The sequence below is a fragment of the Diadema antillarum genome, unplaced genomic scaffold (genome assembly GCF_040938485.1).
Source record: "Diadema antillarum isolate AM-2024a unplaced genomic scaffold, OU_Dant_1.0 seq00002013_RagTag, whole genome shotgun sequence".
NCBI lineage: Eukaryota > Metazoa > Echinodermata > Echinoidea > Diadematoida > Diadematidae > Diadema > Diadema antillarum.
The window spans coordinates 91598-118654 of record NW_027272668.1 but is presented as its reverse complement, the minus strand read 5'-3'; the positions used below and the strand labels follow the sequence as shown (position 1 = coordinate 118654).

The following is a 27057-nucleotide window of genomic DNA, read 5'->3' as shown; positions in this document are numbered from 1 at the left end:
TTGTAAACGGTTTTGAGCCTGGCGTAATGTAATAATTTAGGGCACGAAAAAGATTTATTTATTATTATCATTTACTATCTATTATTAAGATAAATTTTAACTCTTGATTTCTAAGTGGTGTGAATATCTTTTAAAAGTCACATTAAAAATCTATTTCAGGAGAGATTTCCCTCTGCTTTGACACCTTTTTATATATGATTTTCTCAATCTAAATCTCGCATTCTTTGTCCTTTAAAGATTCCTGAATATCGAAGGCTTTGGGGACCCCCCTGGGGTGCAGGGGACAATTCTGCTCATTTGAACAAAATTGAGATCCTATCAGCTTGGGGATGCTATCTATCAAGTTTGGTGAAAATTTGTCAGTGTTTCAAGTGCTTCAAGCTCAAAATGTAGAAAGTTTATGCATGACGGACGACTAACAAAGGATGTCTGATGAATGATTTCTAAAGCTCACTTGAGCCTTTGGCTCAGGCAAAAGAAAAAAAAATAACAACAGTTCTTGTCTTTAGCGAATAAAAAAACATGAAATATTGATCAAACATACTACTTGACAGCTCAGCTCTTTGATAAAATGTCATTTGTGCCAGAATACAAAAAACAAAACAAAAAACCCCCCTCAGACATGACTAAATTTTTCTATAGCTTCTTATAACTTGGGCTGTGCATCAATAATGTAGTTGTGAGTATATGTGATGGTATAAATGTGTCTTTATCCCCATCCCCCCCCCCCCCCTGTACAATAAGTGATTAAATACTTCATGTTTTTAACTAAATTCAAAACTTGGTCATGGAGAAGAAAGCAGAAAGCAAACTTATAATTTTGCTGCACATCTTCAGTGTCCAGCCAGCTGAGAATACCATATGAATAAAGCAGTGACCAGTGTTTACTAAGTGTGAAATCTATACCACAGATAAAAGTATACAAGAAAAATGAAAGAGAATACCACGACATACCTTTTTGCAATAATCTCTACTTATCATATGCATATGTATCAGACTCCTTTACAGGTGTCAGTAAAACTATTCCTTACCTGACCATCTATCCTGGTCCAAGCACCAGGGATCATATCATTTCCACGGATGAAATCATGAATTGTCTGTCCTGGTTGGTCCCATGAGATCTAAAAAAGACATCAGTAGATCAGAAGTTGGTCTCATCTGGAAGACATCTCTCATAATGGGTTTGAAATTTATTGTATACATGAAACATCTCTTTCAAGGAATGCCTGATCTTAAAAAACTTACGCATTGCAGATACAGTTGCCAAAAAGACAGAAATAATTTGTAACAGGTGCAGAATTTACCTCATGGAAACTTCTCAGAACATTAGGGAAACAAGAGACCCGCGGGTCTAGCGCTCACCTGAGTATCGCAAGTTCACCTTTTACGCAGTCACTAATCTAAATTATTCACAGCTCTACCAAAATTTGACGAGGCATTCTCAAGTGGAAGATGAAAATGTACAATAAGGGCCCAATTTTTTCAAGATTCCTTAATTTGGGGGAATTGGGGCCCCCTGGGGCCCTCTGGGTGGGGCATGGTGCCCAGTTTGATAAATTGAGATCCTGACCACCTAGGGATGCTACCTGCCAAGTTTGACAAAAATCCATCATGAGGTTTTCAGGAAGAAGATGAAAATGTACAATTCAGGCCCCCATTTGGACCCTTCCAACCACCCCCCCCCCCTACCCCCAAGAGGGGCACCCCTGGATCTCCTATGAACAAACTTGAAACTACAGTCATTAATGTACTCACTCATAGTATTATCTCAGCTCTATAACTTCTGATTCTAGAGAAGATTCTTAAAGATTCCTTCATTTGGGGGGTTTGGGCCCCCTGGGGGCCCCCTGGGCGGGGCATAGTGCCCATTTTAACAAATTGAGATCCTAACCCCCTAGGGATGCTACCTGCCAAGTTTGGTGAAAATGGGTCATGGGGTTCTCAAGAAGAAGATAAAAATGTACAATTTAGGCCCCATTAGGACCCCTCCTCACCCCCCCCCCCCCCCCTGGGTCCCAAGGGGGGCACCCCTGATTCTGCCATGAACAAACTTGAAACTACAGTCATCAATGTGCTAACTCATAGTATTAACCTAGCTCTATCACTTCTGGTTCTAGAGAAGAAGATTTTTGCGGATTCCTTAATTTTGGGGGGTTTGGGCCCCCTGGGTGGGTCATGGTGCCCATTTTAACAAATGGAGTTCCTAACCCCCTAGGGATGCTACCTGCCAAGTTTGGTGAAAATGGGTCATGGAGTTCTCAAGAAGAAGATGAAAATGTACAATTTAATAGGCCCCATTAGAACCCTTCCCCACCCCCCTCCCCTGGGTCCCAAGGGGGGCACCCCTGATTCTGCCATGAACAAACTTGAAACTACAGTCATCAATGTACTAACTCATAGTATTAACTTAGCTCTATCACTTCTGGTTCTAGAGAAGAAGATTTTTACAGATTCCTTAATTTTGGGGGGTTTGGGCCCCCCTGGGGGCCCCCTGGGTGGGGCATGGTGCCCATTTTAACAAATTGAGTTCCTAACCCCCTAGGGATGCTACCTGCCAAGTTTGATGAAAATCGGTCATGGGGTTTTCAAGAAGAAGATGAAAATGTAAAAAGTTTACGCACGACGCACGACGGACGACGCACGACGGACGACGGACGACGGACGACGGACGACGGACGACGCACGACGCACGACGCACGACGCACGACGGACGCCGGACGAAGGGCGATCGCAATAGCTCACTTGAGCCTTTGGCTCAGGTGAGCTAAAAAGAAAGAAAAGGTGAAGAGTAGCATCTCAGTGTTCCACAAGAACACTTTCTAAAGGACCTTAATATATCAAATACCTCTCAATCTTTTTATTCTCTCAATTTGTACCTGCTCAAATTCAATTTCTTCTTTATACACTCCTTTACATCAGGTACTTTACTCTTAGAAAATGAAAAAACAAACAAACCAATAATTAGAAGGCTTAACGGTGCACCACATATACTTTCTAGGGTATTTGTTTGGCCCTCTTTCCCGAGGGTATTTAAGCTGGATTTTCCCTCCAATTACTCATTCCCTTGAGAACAGCCAGAACATGCTTGCTGAAACGTCAGGACTGGGTAGGCCCTTTTCAGGGCCAAAAAAATACCCTAGAGAGAATTTTGTAAAGTAATTAGAAACCACTCGTGAAATATTAAACAGCATACAATTCTAAGAGGATTTCAAAGTTTATTTGATGAAATTGGTTTAAAATGGCCCAGATATTCAAACCAAGTAAAACAAAGTGGTCCTAATAAAAGGAGGTACCCACCTTTTACTAGGACATCTTTGCTTTTTTGATATCTCAGCTATATCAAACCGATTTTCATCAAACAAACTTTGAATTCCTCTTAGAAGTGTATGCTCCTTCATGTTTCATACAAGGTTTCTCATCATCTCAAAAAGTTGGAAACCTGAATGTCCATCTCAACCAAAACCATATCATCTCTTTAAATACATGGTTTCAGTGCAAACTCTCACCACCCTCAATTTACTGTTGCTGATACCTGTGCAAGATCCTTCTTCTTCCAGAGTTTGTCATAGGTAGCACCCTCCTCAGGCTGCACAATGCGGGGAGCTTTGCCTTCATAGATCAGATTCACTGCTTCACCCTGAAATGACATGAAAATAGTAGCTTCAGACATGAGAGCATGAACAGTATCAGAGAATAGTAGCTTATTCACATGCTTTCTACTACCCCTTTTCAATTCAAAACTGCCAACAATTTCTGTAGGCATAATATCTAAAGTTTCACAGTGTTCTTTATTTCTTTCCAAAAACATTTTTGAAAAGCATTATTTTCCTACTTCTCTTTTTAGGAACAATCAGAGGCATGATCACGGCCAGGAAGCAGGGATTATATAAACTATAGGTGTAACACTCAGTCAAAACAAGGAGGTTGTCTCAACTCCCTTGTCAAAATGAGTCATGAGTCACACTAGGAGTTTCCTTCAAGGGTCAAGTTCTTGTTTCATCAAGATGGATTCTGATTCCATGATGTTTCATCTGCTTGTAAATAAGATGTCAGAGTAAAAAAAAAGAAAGAAGACAAGTATCCCAAAATTAAACCAATGCTTACATTTTCGGGTCATTGTATTGGTCAGAAACACTGATAATGGACCTGCCATTTGATTTGACAATTATCTCACATTCAGCTTGGTTGAAATTAAAGCTTATCTTTGATGTATTGAGATGTTTCTTTTTTTCTGCAACTTTCTTTGCAATAACTCAAGAAAAACAGCCTTTATCACCCCAAAATTTTGCACATGTGTAGTCTATGTTACGTACATTATTTTATAAGATAACCATTTGATCGGACACCATCTTGGGTATGTAAATTAGGGTCAAAGGTCATAAATGTTTCATCCTGTATTTTAGTGAATACATGTCCTATCTCTCCCATATTTTGCACACGCAAGACCATGCTACAAGAATCTTTTCACAAGATAACCACTTTTTGCTCAGATGCCATTATGTCTGCGCATAGTTGGGTCAATGGTGAAATATATTTCATTCTGTATCTTCGTTATGACGTGTTATCTCTATGGGAGTGCAGTTTTTCTGCAAATGAAAATTGATATGACTATGCACTAGCTCACTTCTGCTTCAATGAATTTCTCCCCGATTTTAATATGTTGTAGCTGTGACTTTGGGCTATCGTGAATGTACCCTTCCTTTTTTATACGATGTCGGGATTATGTTAAAAACTTGGTTGAATTTAAAGCTTATCTGTAATGTACTGAGATGTTTTTATCTTTCTGCAACTTTCTTTGCAATAACTCAAGAAAAATAGCCCCATCACCCCCAGATTTTGCACATGTTTAGTTCATGTCACATACATTATTTTATAAGATAACAACTATTGATCGGACATCATTTTGGGTATGTAAATTAGGGTCAAAGGTCATAAATGTTTCATTCTGTATCTTAGTGAATCCATGTCTTATTTCTCCCATATTTTGCACACGCAAAGACTATGTTATAAGAATCTTTTCACAAGATAACCACTTTTTGCTCAGATGCCACCATGTCTGTGCAAAGTTGGGTCAATGGTCAAATATACATGTACTTCATTCTGTATCTTCGTTACGACGTGTTATCTCTATGGGAGTGCAGTTTTTCTGCAAATGAAAATTGACATGATTATCTTTTTTGAGCACTAGCTCATTTATGCTTCAATGAATTTCTCTCAGATTTTAATATGTTGTAGCTGAGATCTTGGACTATCGTGAATGTACCCTTCGTTTTTTCATACGATGTCGGGATTACGTTAAAAAACTTGAATTTAAAGCTTATCTGCAATGTATTGAGATGTTTCTTTCTTTCTGCAACTTTCTTTGCAATAACTCAAGAAAAACAGTTTCTATCACCGTTAAATTTTGCACATGCTTAGTTCATGTCACATACATTAATTCATAAAATAACAATTTTTTGATCAGACACCATTTTGGGTATGTCAATTAGGGTCAAAGGTTATAAATGTTTCATTCCGTATCTCAGTGAATACATGTCCTATCTCTTCCATATGTTTTACATTGATATAGCTGATTCTGGGTGCATGCACTGGTCGGGGAGGAAGGTCTCGAGCCTCGGTGATTAAGTTTGCCTTTTCCTCCCCTGGCAACCAGCAGCATGCACCTGGAACCACCACAATTTTTATATCATGTATTTACGATTTTCTGTTTGTATTTTATATCAGCTTGTATTGTACATTGTATATTGAATTGCCGAATAAATAATAATAATAATAAAAGCACACACAGACATGGTAGTGAATGGGAAAGAGCGCCAACGCCCACCGCTACAAGTAACAAGACTCCTGTATTGCTTTGTCCAGTGAAAGAAAAAGGTTGTGAGCTTAAACAGAATTTTAATTTTTAGAACACCTTTCTCAATTTTTTTGAATGCTGACAGACACAAGAAGTGCAGTTTATATTAATTTTGAAAGTACATAGGGATGTGGCATTGAGCCAAATTATAAAAGCTAAGAGTCTTTTAAATCCAATGTTACAAAAAGTATCATGTAAAGAATACCTTAAGGTTCACCTTAGGGGTGTTACCTGCCATGTTTGGTGAAAATCGGTTATGGAGTTTTCAAGAAAAAGAAGAAAATGTAAAAAGTCTACACACAACATGTGACAGACACTACATGATGAATGAACTCAATAACTCACTTGAGTCTTCGGCTCAGGTGAGCTAAAAAAAAACCCCAAAACAGACAAATTAGAAGGATATTTTCCTTAAAAGATTGCCAGGGTCTAACATAGTATGTGTGGGTGAGTGGAATTGAAAATACACAGTGTGCCACAGGGGAATCCCAGAGAGGAATGCCATTCCCTGCATTTTGAATGTTGTCAGCATACCTGACACACTCAATATCACTGAACACATCCTATTGACAATAGGGCTTCACCTTTTAGTTCTGGCTATAAATGAATGCATTTAAAACAGAATTGTATTGTCCCCTAACGTGAAGTACCAGTATGTGGGAGGCTGTTATGATACATTTGTAAGTGTGTGTGTGTGTGTGTGCGTGTGTGTGCCATTTGTTTCTTTAAAGGTGCATTTCGTGCTGATGGCATGGTGCCAAACACAATATGTAGTTGATCATCCACATATTCCCAAATTGTACAGCAGCCAGTACAAAATAATGGAAATGAATCCAATATGATGAAAAGTAGCTGCATGGGAAAACCTGCCAATGGAAACTTACAATTTTATCATACTTAGGAATAAAATTGAAAACATGATATAGCCTGCTCAACTTGCCCTTCAAAATGAACTTTTTTTTTCAAATGTGCTATGTAAACTTAACTGTATAACCCTTTGAGAAACCTTTTGACCATTAAAGCAGTTTTCACGAGGAGCTTCCAAAATTTCAAACCAGAGGATTTTTCTAAATGTCTGAAGGCTTATATTTATGTCACTTGCCCTTCAATACCTTTTGCAAAAAGTTACCAAACTGATGACCAGAAAGTTTGAAACCTCTTTCACTCTTAGCCAAGAAAATTTCAGATGTGGAAGAAAGATGTTAGTATTGCTGACCTGTGTACCATAACAGACATCTTACTTTGTGAAAGCACAAGTGTGTCTGCCTTTCCTTGGTACAGAATGCCACCTGCTCCACTTCTATTCAATAATCCAGTTACCCACCTTCAGAACCAATCGGTTACTGCTTTGAGACCTACATTTGTACTGGACTTCAGCAATTTACAATTGTACAATAATGACTGGAACAGGCTAAAGATTATTTTTCAACACGCAGAACATGACAAAAATGTGTTTGTCGCTATAAATGTCATAGAAGTGTACATGATGTTCACTCAGATGGTTAGCAGGGCTACCTTGGAAAGGTCATCAGCATTTGATGTACTGTGAACTTCAAAAAGGTTATTTTGCAGGTCAAATGAATGAAGTTTCTTCCAGTGCTGCACTTTTCAAAACTATGGGACTGCTGTGTCCTTTTTATCGCAATTTCGTTTCTGGGCATCATAGCACACTAGTACTTGTTGCGGCGGATATGATACATGTAGGGTTAAATTTCTCATAGTTATATATCACATGGTTTACTCTAATACACACATTATGGGTTTCATGTGGAGTGATAGGTATGGGCCAATACTAGCCACCACTTAGACCCCATTTACAGTGAGCGAAAAGGCCCGGCCGAGCCCGGCCTTCATTTCAGTGTAAATGAGCAAAAGGCCAAATGCGGGGCCAAAATTAGCCGCGCATTTGGCCACGCTCTGGAGGGGCTCTCGGCCGCGGCCGAGGCGCCGCTGTGCCCGGCCTTTTCTCAGAGTAAACACAAACTGGGCCAAATGTAATACCAAATTTAGTCTGGCTTCCAGACCCTCTGCCCGTACTATTTTGATATTCAGGATATTAATCCCCTCAACGTCGAAAGCTAGTATAGTTAAAGGTAGTTTTGTCCTGCAAAGAACTTTTCCTTCGGCAAAGGCCTTTGGACGAAGGGTGGGGGTTCCAGTCAACGCGAAGCGACCCAACGCTCCCAACGCACCCTTTCGGCAAAACCGGGGGCGGGCTTTGGACGAAGGGTGGTGTTCCCATTAACGCGACGCGCCACCACCCAACCCACCCTTTTGGCACAAGCCCGTTTACAGTGCGGGGCTGGGCTGAGCCGCGGCCGAGCCCGGCCTCAATTGCAGGGCTGAGCCCCGCAATTTTGTCTGTTTACAGTGCCGGGCTCTTAATTCAAACCTTTCAATATTTTGTTGCAGTGGCACCCTGCTTGTAAACGAACGCAAGTTGGTATAGTCTGGTTTCCAGACCCTTTGCCAACTGGGTGGTGGTGGTGTTCCCATTAACACGACGCACCACCACCCAACCCACCCTTTCGGCACAAGCCCTGTAAACGGGGTCTAAAACAGGAGGACTGCTTTTAAAAGTGAGAGAAATACTTGTCACCTCCCTCCCCCTTGAGCACAGGCCACTGTAGTGTATCCAACTGGTGTCTCAACAGCAACAATAGCATACTGATGAAAGGGCGATGACGCTATGTATTTTGTGCGTCTCCATCAGTCTTTCCATCCCTGAGATTTCTGCCCTGAAAAGCCTTGTTACTACTGCTGTACAGTTGTGACAATGTTGCACCAAATCAATTGGCATCTCTTGGATTTACTGTCACAAATGTACACACTAGTAGTTATGTACATATGTATGATGTACTGTATGCATGGCTGTTTTAATGTGTATGTACACAGGTTGACCAGATTCATGGAGAACATTCTACATGGTATAGATATAGTACATACAGACTGACCAGATCAGTGGAGAATTTTCTAGGTGGTATAAAATGTGGCTATGCAGTACATGCATGTAGCAGGAAATACATGATAGCTCACTCAATCTAGAATGATTTCACCCATTCCAGAATGTTCTGGGAAGTGCTTACATGTTTGGCTGAGTGAGGCACTGTCCCTGTAGCCCAATGTGATTGGTAGTTATTCTTGGTAATGATGTTTTGTACATAGTTAGGCAGTGAGTCATCCAGGTTTCCTGGAACTTGGACTGGCTAGTAGGTTGGAGAGAGTTATAGAATGTGCTAGAAGGGGGTGAATGGATAGTATATAAGCCAGAGAAATTCTGCAGTAGGCAGAGTACCCAACACCTCTGCTCTGAGAGTTACGTCACTTCTGGCTCTGAAGCGACTTGTTATAGTCAGTCCTGTGTTACCTGCTGACCTGTTATGTTTGTGGAGATACTTGGCCTGGGAGACATTTTGCCTGCAGAGAATTAATGTGCCTTCATTGGACTCCATATTTTAATGTCAACGGACATTGCTCCGGCAAAGCTGTGACGGGCTGGATTCCTAGCTGGACAATATTAAGTGAATCATCATTCAACGCATCAACTGGACGTGATCGTCATAACGTTTGGATTCTGCACATTTCGCCGTGGACATATATTGTGGACATTTACCCCGGATTCATACCGAGGATTATCGCAACCTGTGCCTCTGGATTTACGTCGCAGGAATTATTCATCGGTGCATCGCGGATCATTCATTTGTGCATCGAACATCGTATTTGGACACTACCAGGGAATTGTAGCGACTTTGTGATAGTTTGGATGCATGTAAGTGATTCCATTACCGATTTGTAATTGTTTCTATTGATCATTGTTGTACTGATATGACGCCGATTACCAGTCTGTACCCACAATATCACTGTTAATAAACCGCCTGAACATCAGTTGATTGTTTCTTTTGTGCGATCATTCTCAGAGTGATTTTGGTCGTAACAAAATTGGGGGCTTGTCCGGGAAGTGAATTTAAGCCAAAACTTAGAATTTGGAACGTTCCGGAATCCAGAATATTGGTACAGACAAAATACCAGTTGAGTTGATTGTTCAATTGTATATTGTGTGTAATACATTGTGACAATGTCAATCAGTACAATGGATGTTCAGGCATTTGTTCAGAGGACAGATTTGTCCCTCAAAGATTTGCAAAGGTTACGCAAATGTGATTTGACCGCTGTTGCACAGCATTTAAATGTTAATGTTCCACAAGGTGCTAGAAAGGCAGAGATTCTTGACTTAGTAGCTGGTCACATGGAGCTCAAAGATGAAATTCACACTTCAGATCAAGCTCAAATGTCTGATCAAACAAGGCTTGAGCTTGCAAAATTAGAACTGGAGAAAGAGTTGAGACTAGAAATGGAAATGAAGGAAAGGGAAAGAGCTAGAGAAGTAGAAATGGAAATGCAGAAACTTGAAATGGAGCATCAAATGAAATTGCGTGAGATAGAATTGGCTCATGCACAGATTGTTGAAAATCGTGAAAGGGCTCCCTCTGAATTTGATTTGGCCAAGAACATTCGATTGGTGCCAAAGTTTGAAGAAAGCAGAGTCGATGCATATTTTGTGTCATTTGAGAAGGTGGCTAACAGTTTGAACTGGCCACAGGAATTTTGGCCCTTGCTCCTTCAAAGTGTGTTTGTCGGCAAAGCAGCTGATGTGTACTCATCTCTCTCTGAAGAGCAATCACGTGACTATGCTACAGTCAAGAAGGCAGTGTTGAATGCTTATGAGTTGGTGCCAGAGGCGTACAGACATAAGTTCAGAAATTCGTACCGCAAACCAGGCCAGACACATGTTGAGTTTGCTCGTGAAAAAGAAATGATGTTTGATAGGTGGTACAGATCCCTGAAGGTGGATCAGGATTTTGAAAACCTACGTGAGGTTGTTCTTTTGGAAGAATTCAAAAAGAGTGTTGCTTTCAGTGTGAGGTTGCATTTGGAAGATCACAAAGTGACAAGTTTGCATAAAGCAGCCTTTCTGGCTGATGAGTATGAGCTCATCCATAGAAATGAGAACAGACCACCTTTCAGGAATTTCTCTGGAAATAAGAGAGACAAAACTCAGTCGAGCAACCAACGGAATCCTGGTTCAGGAATGTCATCGGCACCAAAGCCTCAATCTGAAAAAGGGTCCAGTACAAGTGCAAATGTCATTAAATGTTTTCACTGTAACAAGACAGGGCATGTAAAGTCACAGTGTTGGAAGTTGCAAAACAAAACAAAGAAGGACTTGGGATTTGTCATGTCAAAAAGTGTCCTACCCGAAAACAGTGTCCCGTTCAGTGAAACACAGGCCATTGAAAGTCAATCTCCCAAATTCAAAGATAGGCTGAAGCAGGTGGATGAGAGCTATCATAGCTTTTTGTTTGATGGTGAGGTGACCCCATGTACTTCTGGTGAGGCAGGTAAGCCAGTGGTCATCCTGCGGGATACGGGGGCCTCTCAGTCATTGATGGTGGATGGTGGTATGACTTTTCCACCAGATAGTGCAGTGAATGCAAAAGTCTTGATTCAGACTGTTGATGGCAGTTATATGTCAGTGCCACTGTATAGAGTGGATTTGAAGTGTGACCTAGTTTCTGGTCCTGTTACTGTTGGAGTTGTTCCTGAGTTGCCCATGGCAGGCATTGACTTCTTGTTGGGGAATGACTTGGCTGGGGACAAGGTGGTTGCGTCTCCAGTTGTTTCGGATAAACCAGTGGTGGTTGCTGAAACTGAGCAGTTGCAGGAGGAGTTTCCTGGGATTTTCCCAGATTGTGTTGTGACTAGGTCTCAGGCTCGTAGAGCTGTTCAAGATGATGCGGATTCTGTTGATGTGGAGGAGAATTCCGGTGTTTGGTTGGCAGAAACCTTTTTCAAGGATTTGAATGATGGGGTTGCTGTATTAGGCTCCGAGGCTAACAGTGATGGGCTGTTTAGCAAGTCTTCCTTAGTTGAAGCACAGCAGGCAGACTCTGAGTTGAAAGGCTTGTCTCAGACGGCGTGTTCTGAGGCTGAGGCTGAAAAGGTCCCTGAGTGCTATTATGTCAAAGATGGCATTTTGATGAGGAAGTGGAGACCTCCCCATAGGCCAGCTGATGAGGATTGGACGGTGGTCCGTCAAGTTGTTGTCCCTCCTAGTTACCGCGGTGAGATCTTGAGGATTGCTCACGAGTTACCTGTTGGCGGCCATTTAGGCGTCAGAAAGACAAAGGATCGGATCATGAGGCATTTTTATTGGCCAGGGCTGAATGTGGATGTGGCTGAGTTTTGCAAGACTTGTCACACATGTCAGGTGGCTGGTAAACCACAGCATTCAGTGAAGCCGGCGCCATTGATTCCGATACCTGCGTTTGAAGAACCATTCAGTCGGGTTCTAGTTGACTGTGTTGGACCTTTGCCTAGGACTAGGTCGGGTCATAAGTACCTCTTGACAATCATGGATATGTCTACACGGTTTCCAGAGGCTATCCCATTGCGAAATATCACTGCTAAGACTGTGGTAGATGCTCTAGTGCAGTTTTTCACTAGGTATGGGTTGCCCAAGGAAGTGCAGTCTGACCAAGGGTCAAATTTCATGTCAGGCATATTTCAAGAGGTGATGTATCGTTTGGGTGTGAAGCAGCTGAAGTCGTCAGCTTATCATCCCCAGTCCCAAGGTGCGTTGGAGCGCTACCACCAGACCCTAAAGACAATGATTAGGGCATTTTGTGAGGAGTATCCTGAGGATTGGGATAAGGGCATCCCTTTCCTGCTGTTTGCAACGAGAGACTCCCCAAATGAGTCGACGGGTTTCAGCCCATTTGAGTTGGTGTACGGTCATGAAGTCAGGGGCCCACTGAAGCTCATCAAAGAGAAATTCATGACTGAGGATGATGAGGTCCACCTACTTGACTATGTGTCAAAGTTTCGTGAAAGGCTTTCAAAGGCTTGTGAGGTAGCTAGGGAACACTTGAAAGTGTCACAAGACTCCATGAAGAGAAAGGCAGACAAAAATGCCAAAGCCCGAACTTTCAACCCAGGTGACAAAGTTCTTGTACTGCTGCCCATACAAGGTGAACCACTGAAAGCCAAGTTCAGTGGCCCGTACTGTGTCAAAAAGAAACTTAATGATGTGAACTATGTGATCAGTACGCCAGACAGACGCAAAGATCAGAGGGTGTGTCATGTAAACATGCTGAAAGAGTACTATGAGAGAAAGGCTGGTCAGCCGGTAGGCGTAGCTCAGGTGGTAGAAGAGGAAGTAGAGGAAGAGGGAGAAGCTCAAGATGAGCATGGAAGTGAGCCCTCTAGTGCCAGGTTGTCTAACTCAGAGATGTTAGGGAAAGTAGATGAGGCACTGAACTACCTACCTGAAAATCAGAGGAAAGATGTGACTAGTCTGTTACATGAGTACAAGGAATTGTGTAAAGACAAACCAGGCTGCACCCCTCTGGCTGTACATGATGTTGATGTAGGAGATGCTGACCCTATCAAGCAAAACCCTTACAGACTAAACCCAAGCAAACTGCAAAAAGTAAGGGAAGAGGTTCAATACATGCTAGACAATGACATAATAGAACCTAGTAAAAGCAGTTGGAGCTCCCCAATCGTCATGGTGCCCAAACCGGATGGGTCTCAAAGATTCTGTACTGATTACCGCAAGGTAAACGCCGTGACGAAAACAGATTCTTTCCCCATTCCCAGACTAGAAGACTGCATTGACAGGGTCGGAAATTCTGCATATGTCAGTAAAATAGACCTTCTAAAGGGATACTGGCAGGTGCCCTTGACCGACAAAGCCAGAGAGATTTCTGCCTTTGCTACACCAGATGGCTTGTTCCAATGCAAAGTAATGCCATTCGGCATGAAAAATGCTCCAGCCACCTTCCAACGGCTGACAAACCAAATCATTGCCGGACTTGACCACTGTGTAGTATACATTGATGACATCCTTGTGTATAGTGACACGTGGGAGGAGCACATTACACACTTGCGGCAACTTTTTGATCGACTCAGGGAGGCCGGATTGGTGATTAATCTGGCAAAGAGTGAATTTGCAAAGGCCAAAGTGGTGTATCTCGGGCATGTAGTCGGTCAGGGACAAGTATTGCCAAGAGAAGCCAAGGTAGAGGCAATACTAGGCTTTCCCATCCCCCAATCCAAGAAGGAGTTGCTCAGATTTCTGGGCATGGCTGGTTTCTACAGGAAATTTGTACCAAATTTCAGCACTGTAGTCACCCCCCTAACAAACCTGCTGAAGGGCAAGGCAAAGTACACCTGGACTGATGAGTGTCAAAGAGCCTTCGAGAAATTAAAGGCAGTCCTTGCTAATGAGCCTGTTTTGGCAGCTCCTGACTTCGCAAAGCCATTCAAGGTGGCAATAGATGCTAGCGATGTGGGAGTGGGAGCGGTTTTGCTCCAAGAAGATGAAGAAGGCACTGAACGGCCAGTTAGCTACTTCTCAAAAAAACTGAATGCATACCAGAAGAAGTACTCCACAATTGAGAAGGAGGCTCTCAGTCTCATCCTTGCCCTCCAGCAATACGAAGTGTACTTGACAAATAGCAAAGGGGAGATCACAGTCTATACTGACCACAACCCCTTGGTCTTTTTAGACCGGTTCAAAATGAAGAACAACAGATTGTTCAGATGGAGCATGATGACGCAGCCATATGCACTCAAAATCAAACATGTGGCAGGCAAAAACAATGTAATTGCCGACGCTCTGTCAAGAGTGTAACATGAAGAGAGTATTAAAGGTGAAAAGTTTTCACCGCATATCATTTCCAGTGTATGTGTTAAGCATATTCATTAATGTGTGCAAAACAGTTTGATATGATTGTATAAGCTCCGAGAATCCAAGCAATATTATTGTAAATGGTATCCATGAAAAGATAACATGGAATTAATACAGCTATCCAAAAGGCATGTGATAGTGTGTGATTATTGTAGCTTGACTTGGATTTTACCTCACATTCATTGTAAATATATAATGAGAAATTGTGAAGGTAAAAGAAACCCTTGCTACGGCAAGGCTTTCTTTTTCCCATGGGGGATGGTGTCACAAATGTACACACTAGTAGTTATGTACATATGTATGATGTACTGTATGCATGGCTGTTTTAATGTGTATGTACACAGGTTGACCAGATTCATGGAGAACATTCTACATGGTATAGATATAGTACATACAGACTGACCAGATCAGTGGAGAATTTTCTAGGTGGTATAAAATGTGGCTATGCAGTACATGCATGTAGCAGGAAATACATGATAGCTCACTCAATCTAGAATGATTTCACCCATTCCAGAATGTTCTGGGAAGTGCTTACATGTTTGGCTGAGTGAGGCACTGTCCCTGTAGCCCAATGTGATTGGTAGTTATTCTTGGTAATGATGTTTTGTACATAGTTAGGCAGTGAGTCATCCAGGTTTCCTGGAACTTGGACTGGCTAGTAGGTTGGAGAGAGTTATAGAATGTGCTAGAAGGGGGTGAATGGATAGTATATAAGCCAGAGAAATTCTGCAGTAGGCAGAGTACCCAACACCTCTGCTCTGAGAGTTACGTCACTTCTGGCTCTGAAGCGACTTGTTATAGTCAGTCCTGTGTTACCTGCTGACCTGTTATGTTTGTGGAGATACTTGGCCTGGGAGACATTTTGCCTGCAGAGAATTAATGTGCCTTCATTGGACTCCATATTTTAATGTCAACGGACATTGCTACGGCAAAGCTGTGACGGGCTGGATTCCTAGCTGGACAATATTAAGTGAATCATCATTCAACGCATCAACTGGACGTGATCGTCATAACGTTTGGATTCTGCACATTTCGCCGTGGACATATATTGTGGACATTTACCCCGGATTCATACCGAGGATTATCGCAACCTGTGCCTCTGGATTTACGTCGCAGGAATTATTCATCGGTGCATCGCGGATCATTCATTTGTGCATCGAACATCGTATTTGGACACTACCAGGGAATTGTAGCGACTTTGTGATAGTTTGGATGCATGTAAGTGATTCCATTACCGATTTGTAATTGTTTCTATTGATCATTGTTGTACTGATATGACGCCGATTACCAGTCTGTACCCACAATATCACTGTTAATAAACCGCCTGAACATCAGTTGATTGTTTCTTTTGTGCGATCATTCTCAGAGTGATTTTGGTCGTAACATTACTTTTTGTCTTCTTTTTATTACAAATAACCTCTATCATAATCAATTATTAAGAACAAGTAAATGGTTGTAATGCCCTATTAGCAACAAGAACAAAACCAAACACATTTCTGATCCCACTGTAATAACTGCAACTTTGAATTAGCTCTCAAAGAATGACGGATATATAAAATAATTTCCTCGCTGAGTCTGGAAATGAAATAATATGTACCGTACATTTAACTGATAAGATTCAAAGTGCAAAACACTTCTCAATGTCATATCAAATTTAATACACAATTGGTTTTTATCTTTTGAAACCAATATGTTTTGCCAAGGATCAAACAGGTTCATAGTGTTACCATGCATGGAAAACTAAATTTCTCATCACTGAGACAGGTCATTACAGAGTGTGGCTCTTTGTGATCTACAGAAAACTTTGCAACACTGTACACACAGCATTCAACTCCCTAACCAATGGCTCATTTTTGATGAATAAATCCTGCTAAAAAGATGAAAATGATCATCTCGAACAAGACTCCTCATAAGCTGAACTCTAATCTCTGTTGTTGTTTTTGATTGTTTTTTGTTTTCCCAGAGGTGAGGAATTATAGTAGTATACATGGCCACACCAGGGCTATCAGTGAAGTATATTCCTCATTCTCTAAAGTACAACATGAAAATAGCCCTCCCAATTCTGGATGTAGAGATGAAGAAACTGGAAAAGTTTTATCTATTCACTCGCATTCACTCAATTCACTTTTGTCATAATAAGTAAAACAGAAAAGAAAAAACATAAAACATTGTGTAGATCATTCTTACCTTGCAAGATGATAAGGCGCTGAAGTTAAAGATTTTGAAAATAGTTCATTTATTGAATAATCAAACCAGAAGAAAAACTAAAGGTACAAGGTATGTGTGGTACATTTTGCAAATTTTGCAGTTGACTAATACTGGTGAAATTACAAGCTCATGAAAACATTGCCTCTTGTAACACAAGGGCGCTGTATTTGTACATTGTAACTTAAAGGGGATGGCTAGTAACTGATCAGTGGGAATCAGTGGGAATGCTGGGGGATGATTGTTCCAATCCTTGTAGGATTCATTTAAAAGTACATTATATATCTATTGTTGTGTGAAAATTACTTGCTTCAGAATGGTCTCATATTCAAGTAATGTGCAGTTTAATGTTTCCCAAACGCCCCATCACTGTACAGGCATGCTAACCTGGGAAAATCACTAACTTTCCTCCTGAAAAAGGATGTCCTTTATTTCTCGTTCCATCACTGTGGGTTTTCAACCACAAATTCAACCACTTGCAAAATTGTCTTTCATGTCCAAATTCATGAAATATAATACTCATAAAATATGTGGGAAACACAGTAACTAGCACACACACACACAAAAAAAAAACCCCAACTACAAATGTCGCTACGGCGAGTGGTATGCCTCCGCCATAATGCATGATTCTCCTTATACAATGTAGGTCTATCGTACATGTGGACAATGTGTGATGACAGTTTCACATAATTGGCAAAATATCAAAATGACATGTTTGTCACAAATTATATGTTGAATATTCATTTTCTTTGACCTTTGACCTACAATGTAGGTTTAATTGTAGGTTTAATTGGACAGAAGGACAGAAGGATGGACGGACAGACGGACAGACAACCCGAAAACATAATGCCTCCGGCACCACTTTGTGGCGGAGGCATGAAAATAATGTACATGCTTGAAATATGACCTTAATCTGCTACAAGTTGAACTCTAATCTTGTATATGATAGCAGAAAAACATTTAATTTTTGCACACACACATCTTATGATTAAAGGGATGGTACAGTATTGGTGGAGATGAGAATGGGATTTTAACTTTTTGCGAGATACCAAGAAAACACTTAAGAAATAGTACAAAGCATACCATTTTAAGAGGAATTCAAAGTTTATTTGATGAAAATCGGGTTTGGAATGACTGAAACATCCAAAAACAAAGTAAAACAAAGCGATCATAATAAAAGGTGGGTCCCACACTTTATTAGTATCGCTCTGTTTTGGACATTTCAGCCATTTCAAAACCAATTTTCATCAAATAAATGTTGATCCCTCATGGAATTACATGCTCTCTCATATTTTATAAGAGGTTTCTCATTATCTCACCAAAAAATGTTAGAAACCTAAAATTAGGTCTCCACCAAAACTACACGATCCCTTTAAGATTGCACTAAAAAACAAGTGTTTTATCACACCTATTTTTATTCATTTATTTTTTTTGAAGTGTGAATGCTTGGTACAGGTTTGCTACATTGTATCACTGATAATTCATAGCAGTGCAAACTCACCATGGCTTTGATTCCCTCAGGGTATAAGAATCGGTTGTACAGTGTGTCCACTGTGTCATTAGGGTCAACATCAACTGACTTCTGGAGAAGGATAGGGCCTGTATCCAGACCATCATCAGCCCAGAACACTGTGAAGCCTGCTTTCTTGTCACCACACATAAGGGTCCTGTGATGGTAATGTAACGACAATGAATCCATATGTTGCAATTTGATAAAACTACCAATATAAAATATTGTATGACAGATTCACTTGTTGTATATATGATATACAGAAGTATACATTGAAATGAACTTATCTGGATTTAAAAACCTTCAGGAAAAGGTAATCACCAGCAGATCCATTTAACCCTGAAAGGACTTTTCCTTGTTAGGCAGGGCAAGAAAAATCTGTCAGCAGACAGTATCTTTGGCAAGTCCAAAGAAGGTAAGAAAATCTATATTTCACTCATCCGAGAAGGCACATAGTAAGTTTTAGGTTAGCGTAAGGGCTACTTTTCTTTTATCTTTTCTCTTTACAGGAAACTACAATAATATGTGAATGCATATTATAGGATTGCAAATGAGATGAATGTCATACATCTCATTCATCTGCCTTCACAGAGTCATAATATTGATTTGACATGGCTTAGAAGGGGCGCAGCATTTGTAGCAGTGGCTCCAGTTGGCACTATAATACAAAGGCTATCAGTGTTTCTCTATTCTCAACATTGTGCATGTCACTGTCTTGTCATAAGCTCCATACACTTTACCCCGCAACATCAGGACAACGTTCGGAGAACAAAATTTCTTGCTTCGGGGCAACAAACTGCATGAGAGAGCGAAGGGTACCGTTTTAACAGACACACACCAAAAACTTTCTCCATGTAGGGTTCCATAACAACCTACCCATTCATGCATGAAGGGGGTATGGTTAAAATCTTTCAAGTAATCAGTGTGTGGTGTGTCATTCTGTCTGGACCATTACACATACGTGTTGAGTGTATCACAGGAATGTTACCGTAAGAGCATTTTAACAGAAGGGTTTTCATGGTAATGTCGGGATGAGTACCTTAGCTGGCTAAGTAAGGTAGAATTTGTCAAAAGATACTACAGCTACAGCAGGGCTTCACACAATTTTTGTTCACTTGCCCTTTAGGCTAACACATTTTTCACACTTTCATATCTTTACTTACTTTTAACTAAAAAAACACAAAAAACATTAAAATCATTACTTCTCATTGATCTCAACCCCATGGCTTGTTTATGGCATTTGAAGTTTGTTATTTTGAATTAGGGGTCACAAGAGCTGCAATCTAACTGAATTCAAATATTTTCTCAACAAAGTGGACAGAACAGACAGGTGGACATTATGATGATTCTTATGGATGTCTCCAAACATTCTTTCAATTCTTTTTATTTGTGAATCTCTTTCTCTATATCCCCGTTCCACAGAGATTCTCTCTCATCGGTCACTCATCAGAAGCAAAGTTTATCGCATCCGGCCATCTACAAAAGAGTATCGGATTGCAGTCTGATGAATCCGACTAGTGTTGGTTGCCTATCGGGTCAGTGTCAGACATGTCGGGCAGTGATCCGATGAGGCAAGATTGTCCGATGAGGATCCCGCATGACATGCCTGACACACACCTGATAGTTGACCAACCAAGTTGAATTAATCAGATTGCGATCCAATACACTTTGGTAGGTGGCCGGAAGCAACAAGCATTGCTTCTGATGAGTGGCAGGTGAGAAAAAATCGTGGTGGAATGGGGGTATTAGATCATTAAAAGGAAATGCTGAAGAGGAGGGAACCCTGGTTCCCTTGCCTGACGGTGGTGATGACGTTTTCTCAATATCCTCGAGCAAGGTATTTATTTCTGTCAACTCATACTAAAATACCAGTACCCAAAACTTTTTATATCTTTCTTGACTGACATGAAATTCTACTTGCACCAGGCATGCGCTCGTGTTGAGACCTGGCTCTAGTAATACTGAACTATATATCACAATATAGTAAATAAAACAAAACAAAAAACAACAAAAAAACAAAAAACAAACAAACAGTGTGACATTATTCCCACTCAGCAAAGAAAAAAAGGCATTTAAGTCAAAATCCTGAAAAAACATAAATCCAATGACATCATCAAAAGATGGAGAAGACTCCATACATGTGGTATACTGTAGGTCTTAACAAAAATGACAATCTAATCCAAAAGAACATGACAAACAAGACCCTGTACTGAAGTTATTTCTTGTCTGAATGGATGGTACAGTTTGTATTCAGATTGTCATTCCAGAAGACTATCTGAACTTTGGCCGCCCTGGGTATTTTTTTTTCCCCCCTCCCTTCAAAAATACTGCACATCCCTGATACAAATTAGAGTCTAGCATTATCTTTCTACCTACACTGCATACAACGTAAGCACAGTAAATATTTGGTTATCAAACTGCTTGTCTCGCACAAATATCTCACTGAAAGACACTGCCTAATACAAACAGTGATAGTGGTGACCTTCTGTAATGTGCAGGGCTCATTACAGGACTTGTGAAATAGGCTGATTCAGCATTATTGCTTATACATAAGGAAGGTTCTTACAATGAGACACCATTTAAAGGGGATGGCTAGTAACTGATCAGTGGGAATCAGTGGGAATGCTGAAGGATGATTGTTGCAATCCTTTTGGATTCATTTAAGAGTACGTTATATATCTATTGTCGAGTGAAAATTATTTGCTTCAGAATGGTCTCATATTCAAGTAATGTGCAGTTTAATGTTTCCAGGTTAGCGTCCCTGGTCAGTGACGGGGCATTAAGCTGCACATTACTTGAATATGAGACCATTCTGAAGCAAATAATTTTCACACAACGGTAGATATATAATGTACTCTTAAATGAATCCCACAAGGATTGGAACAATCATCCCTCAGCATTCCCACTGATTCCCACTGATCGGTTACTAGCCATCCCCTTTAACATGAAATCAACTAGAGATGTATGGTGAAAGTATCCTACTTTGATTTGCTTTAAAACAGGGGGCCAGGCATGCTGATGAACATTTAAATTTCTTCAAATTTATTTTGATAAAACTAGTCAAGACAAACAACCAGACAAGTGACTACATTGTACCACTAAACTTTTAACAAATGTAAGTCATTAGAATCATAAGGGAGCAACCCATGCCTAAAACACATTGAAATCATATCTGTTAGGCATATTAGAGGTAATCACAAAGGTGCTTCCATTGATATGTAGAATATTATTGTTTCAGGACAGATACTTATGGCCCAGTCACAATGTCGGCGATCTGTCGGGGATTAGTTTTGGCCGGGGGTCGTCGTAGAAAATAAAGAATCCTTGAACAATCTTAGCAATAATCCTAATAAAAGTGGAGCAGTCACATTGTCTCGAGATTTTTTCAAGGATTTTGACCTGGTTTTGTCGAAAAATCGTGGGATTAGCCTCCGATTGCCTCCGATTGCATCAGAGGCGATCGGAGACGATATCTGCGATCGTCTTTTGGTGCTCCCCTTGGCATCTTCAAAATCTTCAAAATCTTCTGTCACAGCCTCCTGCAGCAAGAGCGTCTCAAACTTTTAGCGATCCGGTCGGAGGCGCCCTTATATACACGGCGATTTACTACGATTCCACCGTACGAATCGTCGGAGACGATCACAGAAAGCGTACGAATCGTCGCAGGGCGCCTCCGATTCAGTCGGAGGGCGCCGGAGACTACTCGCAGACATTGAATCTCAACCTGAATTTCCAATCCCACACAGAATCTTGCGACTAGTCTCAGATTATTCGGAGGACGCCTCCGATTAATCGGAGGGCATCGTAGGTCATCGGATATTGTGTCTGGGATGCCAAAAATGGGTGAAAAATCTTGCGAGCAATCTTGCAATTTTAAGTTCAAAGTTAGGGACCGCGACGGGTGTGGCGATGCCTAAAAAATCTGCGACAAGCCGCAGGCGTCCGGAGAGCGCCTCCGACGGGTGCAAAATCGTGAGATCTGTCTCAAAATTTTGTTAAAATTTCCCGGGTTTTACCCATCGCCGACGCATCGCAACTGATTTGTGACTGGCCCATAAATAACTAGACCACATACCATTTAAGAGAGAATACGTGACTGCCCTAGGTATCCTGCTTCTGGGCTTCAGAGGTGGCCATTTGTACTTCTTGAGCTACGTGTACTTTATATCCATTCCCTCAAAATGATCCTACCAATATGATCATATCCTCACTAAATGTTTAACGTAAGAAGTTTTATAAGTGATGGATAGACATGGGCGTATGCAGTGGCTGAACTGAGCCTGTGGCCCAGATTAGCTACAAATACCCCAAACAAAAAGACAAGACAAAGAATAACAAACAAACAACAAACTGTAAGAACATCCAATTTCTGCTTCTAAGTTTTCTCCATATCTGTGTGTTTCTTCTTCTTTTTTTTTTGGGGGGGGGGCGAGTGGGGGAGGGGGGTTGAGATTTAAAATTATCCTTCTTTTAAAAAATCAATAGGAACTGATGAATGCTCTTGACAATGCAATATGTCTGAATGGGATGATGCATTTTTCTGACAATTGCGATACAACTTTATGACATTCACTGCACCTAATATACAATAAAACATTTTTTTTTTAAGCTCCCATATTACGTCTCATCCTTACATTGCTTGGTGACTGTACTTGCAACACTGCCAAAAAAACAAAACAAAACATAATGGGACAGAGGAGAAGATAAGCAATAAAGAATATTGGTTTAACAGGCAACTCTTGGTCACAATATGCAATTCCTTACAAACACACAAAAAAAAAAGTAGAAAAGAAGAAAAGATGACAAAGAAAAGGCTGTACAAACGCAAGAAAAATTGCATTGTTTCTCTGAAAGAACTTCAGTACAATGTAGATGATTTAGATGTTAACTTACCAATTGATAGCAGATGCTCCTCTGTGCCTGGGCAGGAGAGAGGGGTGATAAATGATAGACCCATGCTTTGGGTTGTCTATCACATTCATGGGTATGAACTGGCTGCAAAATGGAAGCACATTTAGCTCAGCGCCACACTCTTTGTAGGCATCAACAACTTCAGCAATTGGTTGGCCTTTCACTCTCCATCTCGGGAATTTGAACACTTTTGCCCCATCACTCTCTGCTGTTGCAGCTGGAAAAAGAGAGAAAGAAAAAAAAGTTAAACAAGGAGCAGACAAACTAAATTTGCCAGAGATGGTGTTATGTTGCGATGCACCTGATGCATCTTCCATGTACTGGTAGCTGTTCCTCTGTCAAGATAGTAGAGGAATAACAAACCACAATCATTACTAATATAAACAATATATTTCACCGTTTTTTTTTTTCCTTGCCATGTACGTTCCAATTACTAATAATCACAAAATAGAAAGAAGCTCACAAGAAATAAAATTGGAACATCCAATATCATCACATTGCACTCCAGGCCCCTACTCTATAAGCAAAAAATACGCTGTATTACGTGAGGAAAAAGTTTCAAACCATTATCTGTTGGTGGCCTGTAAAGATTAGGAACTATAGATTTGCCTTGCAGTTTAAAATTTCTTGTTTTCCATACATGACATAATACTTCCCACTTCATGCTGAAAAAAAAAAATAACGAGCTCACCGAGTGGGTCAGGCCTTCCTTTGACATCAGGAATTGTAAAAACACCAACAATTTCATGGCCATCCTTGCGAAGGAGTTTGTACACTTCTTCACCAAACTGGCTCTGACCAATGATGGCAATCTTCATCTTGTCTTGGAGAATCTGCATTTAAAACATATTGGAAGAGTGCAACTGTTAGTTTCCACAATGTTCTTTCCCCACAGACAGGCTGATTTTCACTGTGGTCAGTTATATACATTGGGAGACCTCGACTATTCTCAAACTTTAGATGGAAGCATGATATGTGACCCTTTTCATGCATGTTTATTAAACTTGTACACCATATTACAAGGATCCCTTGTAAATAGATAATAAATACATTATGTTGGTCTAGTGGTCATCCAAGCCAAGCATTTCGTCTTCATGACACTCCACCTGAAGTACAAGCTATCTAAAATATCTTGATATTCTGGAGTGCTGCAGGCCCATGGATGGGGGCATCAACCCCATTTGAACTAACTATAATCCCCTCTAACATTTTGACTCGCAAAAATTACAGGTACCTCGAATCAAGCATACATGGGCCCAAAACTTTGGAATAGCCTGCCAAAATCTCTTTGACAAGCATTTTCTATTGATGACTTAAAGAAAACCTCAAGACCTTCCTTTTTAATTCAAATTGACAATTGTTTACCAGCATGTATATGTGTACACATTGTTTGTTTATTATCTTCTGTGATACTCTGTTGCAACGTGATACATATGTACTCTGTTCTACAGCGCAATGAGTATCTTTTTAGGTAGAATGAGCACTTTATAAGTCTCTCTATCATAATTATTATAATTATTTCTGTGAAGTTAAGAGGAAATCCAGCCCTCTGTTTTTCCAAGATAACGTGTCATCAACTAAAAAAATTGGCTAATTTGGGGTACTTTGACCTCATACCATTGATTCTTAGAGAAGTTTCTGTAATCTTTGCTTGCTCGCAGTTTTTATTGTGCTCAGCTTTGAAATTTGATTTCAGACCTTTGAAAAGAGAACTTTATCTGTTTTATAAGTTGATTTTGATTTTTAAAAAGTCAAACAAGAATATAGATTTAGCAAGCCACGTTTTAGTGGAATAGGAGTTTGCTGACAACTTAATGAGTGGTTAAACTTGTTTCCGTTTACTGTAGGTACAGCAATACACTGATATATGAATAAAAAACAAAAATTGTGCATCTATCCATTCATTCAGTCGGTGCACCAGTACTTACAGTGCATGTCTACACATTTGTTCCTATACTAAACTGTACTATGTAACACCCTGATAGATCCTTGTCATTTGATTGGTCATTTGCTATTGATCATTCATCCCATTAAGTCATCATTCGTGCAATTGTGGCTCCATTTACATGTACCATGTAATCTTGGATCCATGTGATTTGCTCCACTGCACGCACGCCAAGAGCCCAGCACACTACGCATGTAAAACCCTTGTGTTTGAAGTGTGTACTGTAAAACGAGGAACATTCACGTGCATTTTAATTTTGCGAATTTCGCGAGCAAGACTCATGAAAATAAAATGCATGCAAAAGTAATTGTCTACACTGTATGCATTGCATGCCAGTGGCAATTCGCAAAAATTTCATGCCACGAATAAATCATGTTTTACAGTATGTGACAGCGCAAAGTACTCAGTGAGCACTCTCTCGATCTCAGATCCCGCACATTCTCTCTTATTTCTAAATTCTTAAAACATCAAATAACAAGAATCTATTTCAGGTGTTATATAAAACAAATAATTGGTGTTTTCCATTCATGCAATCAACAGAAAATTTCATTCAGTTAAAGATGAAATTATTGATCCATTCAACTCGACTGTGCCTCATTGAATGGATCATTTCATCTTTCACCTCGTGAAATATTCTGTCCATTGCATTCACAAATTCATTATTTGCATACTATCATACACCTTGTGAAGGGCCCTGTCACACTGCCCAAAAGTGGCGTAAACGCATGAATCACGTAAGAAATTTGAGCCTTACGCGATACATGCGTGATTTCTGCATTTCATGGGTTTGTCTGATGTGGAACCTTCTTAGTTGTTCACCGATGTGCGCTGGATCGTGCTTTACAGCTCAAAACTCGGCTTCGCGTAAAAGTTTACATATTGCACTGTTCTACGTAATTTTTGTGTAGTTTGCATAGTTCTTACGCAAACAATGCGCGAAATATGCGTGGAATGTCCATGATCGTTCGCGAAAATGTTGCCGCTATCGCGTTCATGCGCGATTCACATGCAGTTCATTAGTGATAATGCACACATTATGCGTGGTTTTCCGTGGACCTCCTCAGTCGTCACGCACAACCATGAATTCACCCTATTTGGGGCCTTTGCGTGCCTATGCGCTGAAAGTGTGTGTTTTGTTAGTGATTTTTGCGTGATCTTTCCGTAGTTCTTGCGCAATTCATCGGTGATTTTCATTGCGTAAATCAGCGAAAATTCTCGACGGACAAGCATGCACAACCAAATTTCTTGCGTGATTCATGCGTTTACGCGACTTTGGGGCAGTGTGACCGGGCCTTTATGTGCTGCATACAAGTATACATATACATACATGTATGTCACACTCATGTCTGGATCAGAGTTGATATTTTTGAGGACTGTAAAATTCGCGAATGGCATCCAACTTTTGAAATTCGCAAAAGTAAAAAACCTCACAAAATATATTACATACATGTATGCTGGTTAGCATATCACATATTGCAGTTGTATGTATTGTCAAAATCATTTTTCTTTACTTTTTTATCCTTCTTCCTAACTTTTCACTGAAATGAATTGAAATGAATTGAAAAGTAAAACAAAAATTATCAATGTCCATTTCAACCAAAACAAACATTCAACCTCAAATGTAGCAAAGGCACAACCACTATTCACACATTCTTACACATCTGGAAATCCATGCCGTCAACAGACCCAATACTAATTAATTTCAGACAAAAATCTCATGACAACTCCCAGTGCAGTGGTTAGTTTTTCGCTTGCTCCAAGTCTTGGTGTGGGGATACTGCCTTGATAGAGTTGAAGATAATAAATGTACCCCTTGCAATAATCATAGTACTATCACTAACCCGATCAAACCCTCTGGCCTCAACAAAGTCACCTAAATT

General features: G+C 40.4%; 1 protein-coding gene across 1 annotated transcript in view; it reads right to left on the bottom strand.

The window, feature by feature from the left end:
- The window catches only part of LOC139713605 (mitochondrial 10-formyltetrahydrofolate dehydrogenase-like), a 62888-nt gene that overhangs the window by 35433 nt on the left and 398 nt on the right, over positions 1-27057 (bottom strand). The window contains exons 2-6 of the mRNA XM_071625311.1: positions 23924-24065; positions 23215-23449; positions 18313-18478; positions 3533-3637; positions 1032-1121 (exon numbers count right to left, since the gene is read on the bottom strand). Coding sequence (XP_071481412.1) covers positions 1032-1121; positions 3533-3637; positions 18313-18478; positions 23215-23449; positions 23924-24065 — 738 coding nt within the window. The remainder of the gene's footprint in view (positions 1-1031; positions 1122-3532; positions 3638-18312; positions 18479-23214; positions 23450-23923; positions 24066-27057) is intronic.